The sequence below is a fragment of the Entamoeba invadens genome, assembly GCF_000330505.1.
Source record: "Entamoeba invadens IP1 unplaced genomic scaffold scaff_1105074725959, whole genome shotgun sequence".
Lineage (NCBI taxonomy): Eukaryota > Evosea > Mastigamoebida > Endamoebidae > Entamoeba > Entamoeba invadens.
Genome location: NW_004440417.1, coordinates 63002 through 66754, shown reverse-complemented (window position 1 = coordinate 66754; position 3753 = coordinate 63002). Strand labels below are relative to the sequence as shown.

The 3753-nt window shown below is 33.0% G+C and overlaps 2 protein-coding genes across 2 annotated transcripts; one reads left to right on the top strand and one right to left on the bottom strand.

Annotated features, from left to right (window-relative positions):
• Positions 1-554: 554 nt before the first annotated feature.
• On the top strand, positions 555-1163 carry EIN_504720 (hypothetical protein; the record flags this gene model as incomplete). The annotated part of the gene is made up of 1 exon (XM_004257019.1): positions 555-1163. One exon carries the CDS (start codon positions 555-557, stop codon positions 1161-1163), a length of 609 nt encoding a protein of 202 aa, XP_004257067.1.
• A 680-nt stretch (positions 1164-1843) lies between these two features.
• Positions 1844-3437, bottom strand: EIN_504710 (hypothetical protein; the record flags this gene model as incomplete). Its single annotated transcript, XM_004257018.1, has 2 exons — positions 1844-1970; positions 2017-3437. The coding sequence occupies 2 exons, from the start codon at positions 3435-3437 to the stop codon at positions 1844-1846; spliced, it is 1548 nt and encodes a 515-aa protein (XP_004257066.1).
• Positions 3438-3753: the final 316 nt, after the last annotated feature.

Below are 3753 nucleotides of genomic sequence, written 5' to 3'. Positions count from 1 at the left end.
GAAAGGACACCATATACACATAAAGGACGCCCTTTATAGCGGGAGGACATCCCTAAACCACAAAGGACGTCTTTCGGCCTATATTCCCGTCCTTCGTCCCCATGTCCGTCCTTTCTCTTTATACAAATTATAATTAAATTCATTTTTTTTATTTTTTTGAAATATAACTACATCTAACAAATTATGAAATAATATTAGTTGAAATAATTATGTTATTTAAAATGTTATTATTTTCAACCATATGAAAATCTGAATAAAAATTAAAAACAGTGATAAATAAATAGAAAAAAATCTTTTCAACATTGAGTTTTATTTATCATTTATTATTTGTTATTAGTTATAGTAAAATAATCAAAACAATTGTTCTGAATTATAACAATTAAATTATATAATAAGCTATAATATAAACAATCAAAATATAATAAAAAAATTAATACCAAACTATACGAATTAAAACTCATTATTTAAATTTACGTTTTGATGCATTGAAGATTGCAAACATCACTGAGCGTGTTTAAAAAAAGAAATAGAAATATGATATAAAAACAAATCAGATGTGGGGAGAACTCGACCCGCCTTACCACTCTGCAATGGCCAAGTCACCGAAGACGACCAATTACTCAGTTCGTCGGAATTATGATGTTTGTGTAGAAGTAGTTTTAATCTCACTGATCAACAAATATGCTGAAGTCACAATACTACAGCCACAAGGTTTAAACAATGCTGCACTTCCTTTCGTTCCGATTGAGTCAATCAAGTTTTCAGAGAGTGATCAGATTGAAGTGAATCGAATCATCGATGATCGCTTAAATATCAAAATGACAAAAGAGATTCAAGAAGGCGGAACGAAAGAAGTGGCATCGAGGAAAATGAAGAAGGAGCGAATCCCCGAAACACTTCATTTCTTAATCGACATCTTAACGGAATTGGGTACAAATGTGTTCCTCAAAATGACACGCAAAAAGTCGGGAGATGCCTCCTTTGATATTGTTGATTCGATTTTATATCAAAATGATAACAAAGAAGTTAGATTGGATAAAGAGTTCATTTTACAGAAAGGAACGCTATTAAACATGGAGTGTATCACGTTAGTCAGAAGAAATAGAGGAAAATTTGTGTTTGAAAAAAATAACGAAACGTTTCGCAACATACTTGGAATATAATAAGAAAGTCAAGAATATCTCTCAACAATGCCAAAACGAAGTGTATAAACAGTGAAGTTTATCTTGTCAATTCTGGAATCAATGTACTATTCTTTTAAGTTTATTTTACTAGTATTGTTTTGTTACTATTTATTTCTATTATTACTAAAATTCAAAATTATTGTCTACTTCTTTTTTTTTTTCGTTTTTTGTTGTTAAGTGTCTTCTTTTCTGCACTTTTTTAAAGTGAATTTTAATTGAATTTCGGTAATAATTAATTTGTGGAATAAACGTGGCATTTGATTTGATTTATATTTTTAACTTTTCTTTTTAAAAGTGTAATTAAAAAAATAAACTAAAAATTATTGTAGTATTTTTATTATTATAATAATACTCATGAAAAGTGTTGTTTTAAATAATAATTTGTATAATATTTTTTAATATTTTATAATAGAACCAAACTATATGAAAAGAAAAGAAATTGAAGTTGAGGGATTCAATCTGTGAAAATATCAAAACGAAACTCTTTCTCATCATCACAGTTGCGACAACATATGGTCTGACTTGCTATTAAAATCCACTTCAAATCATCGATAAAATAATTTCAATTGTTACCATTAGAAATTAAATATTTTTCTTATTATTGATTGGCAACATTGAGCCATAATTCAAAAATTGTGAATTAAAAAAATAACCAAAAGTTAATTGTTAATCTTAAGCATCGCCTCCTTAACTAATGTAACTTCATTGGCCGCAGCAAGAGCACCTTCAGAACAGCACGATTCAAGTCGGAGTTTGATTTGTGTGATGTAACTTTCGATACGTGAACTATAAATTAATACTCATTTTACTCGTAAGAACTAATAGAACAAACTTATTGATTTTAAGAACATCAGAAATGGTCGTTGCAAACACCATTAAATCGACATGGTATTGCTGGAATTGTTTTAAAGTGAGTCCGTTTTCTGGTGGTGTTGTGTAAAGTGGCAATTCGTTTTTCATCTTTTTCATTGCTTTTCCAACCAAACATTCGACAATACTTGATCGCTCCAATTCAAGCTCGCCTTCCTTATCGTCCGTATCAAAATAAAACACCTTACTCTTTTCCTCTTTTTTCACGCTTGGACTATTACTCTCTGGGAAGTACACTTTCAAGATATTTGATATTCCAACCATCAATGTGGAAACATCTAAAGTCCCTTGTCTCACAATTAAGTTGCTTGGAATATTAATATCACTCATACTCAGCAAATTTGTGAATTTGTTATGAATGTCGTCACCAACAACGTCAGTAAACTTCTTCACTAACTCCTTTGGCAAATCGTCATATTCTTTTTTCAATTCGGGATTCAAAGTTGTGATCTTCAAACAACTTGCAATGAAGTCGGGAATCTTCGCAACACCAATCCAACCACCTACCGAGATACATACAAACGGTTTCTTGTCGCACACATCTCTTGCTTTCTTCATGAAAACCTCCAGAATGTTATTTCCACATTCTTTTAATGCCGACGAAATTGCTTCTTTGACACCAGAGATGGCTGCAATCCCCTCAATCCGCTCTTTTATGATTCGTTGCACTTCTGAGACTTGACTATTCCGTTTGTCACTCATCGCAGTGAACCCAACAAAACCTCTCATCACACACATCTCCGTCTCAACACCAACTCCATCAAATATCCCACCAGCAATGATTGCCGCTTTCACACACAATTCATGAACAGCAAACCGTGCGGCGTTCTCCACGGCATTCTCCGTGTATTTTGCATAATCTCCGTACATGTAAAGCACTTTAATTTTGGACGAGGCGTCGGTGACTCCTCTGAGTACCTCAACAACTTTTAATTCGGGCTTAACAACACCAGACGCTATCGAAATGACGTCGTTGCAATTTTTAAAGAATAAGTTGATTGCACAACCAATGGCGTTGTCAAAGTAGGATTGGTCAACACTGAATTTGTCTTTAAAAGCTTTTTGGTTGACTTCACAAACAGTTTTGACAGCGTCAGTAAACCCAACTCCAGCCGCAGATAAGAACGTGTTGTAGTTCATATTGGTGTCCGTCTTCTTTTCAAAAATCTTTTCGTTTGTGCGCAAAAGACTCTTCGAAACTTTCTCGACAAAGGTCGTAAAGTACTCCGAGACTTTTTCGGGGTGGAGGCGGGAAATCCCACCAGCAGCCTCTCCAGTCGTCTTTGGATTTTCAAACTCTTTTTGGAGGCTTAAGTTCATCGCCTTTTCGGCACGACTTCTCATGTTCTCAATCTCAGACAAAATCGCGGCAAAAGCTTTCATCTGCGAATTCTTTTTGAGGCTCTCACTTTTCGCAATGTACACATCAGAAAAATCTATCCAGCGGCTTTTTGTTACTTTGTATATAGAATAATTATAAAATAATATCGAAAAACTATTACAGAGTTGAATGAGTATTTAGATTTAATTTATAGAATAAACCATTCTTTAAATTCTATTTTTGTTATTAATAATTGTCAAATAACTAGTATATATATAAGAATGAATAGTAATCAATGTATAGTTTATTAAATTTCAAGCACTACCAATACAAAAACAAACGAATCAGTCAATGACTGGCGCAATATGTCGGGAAGAT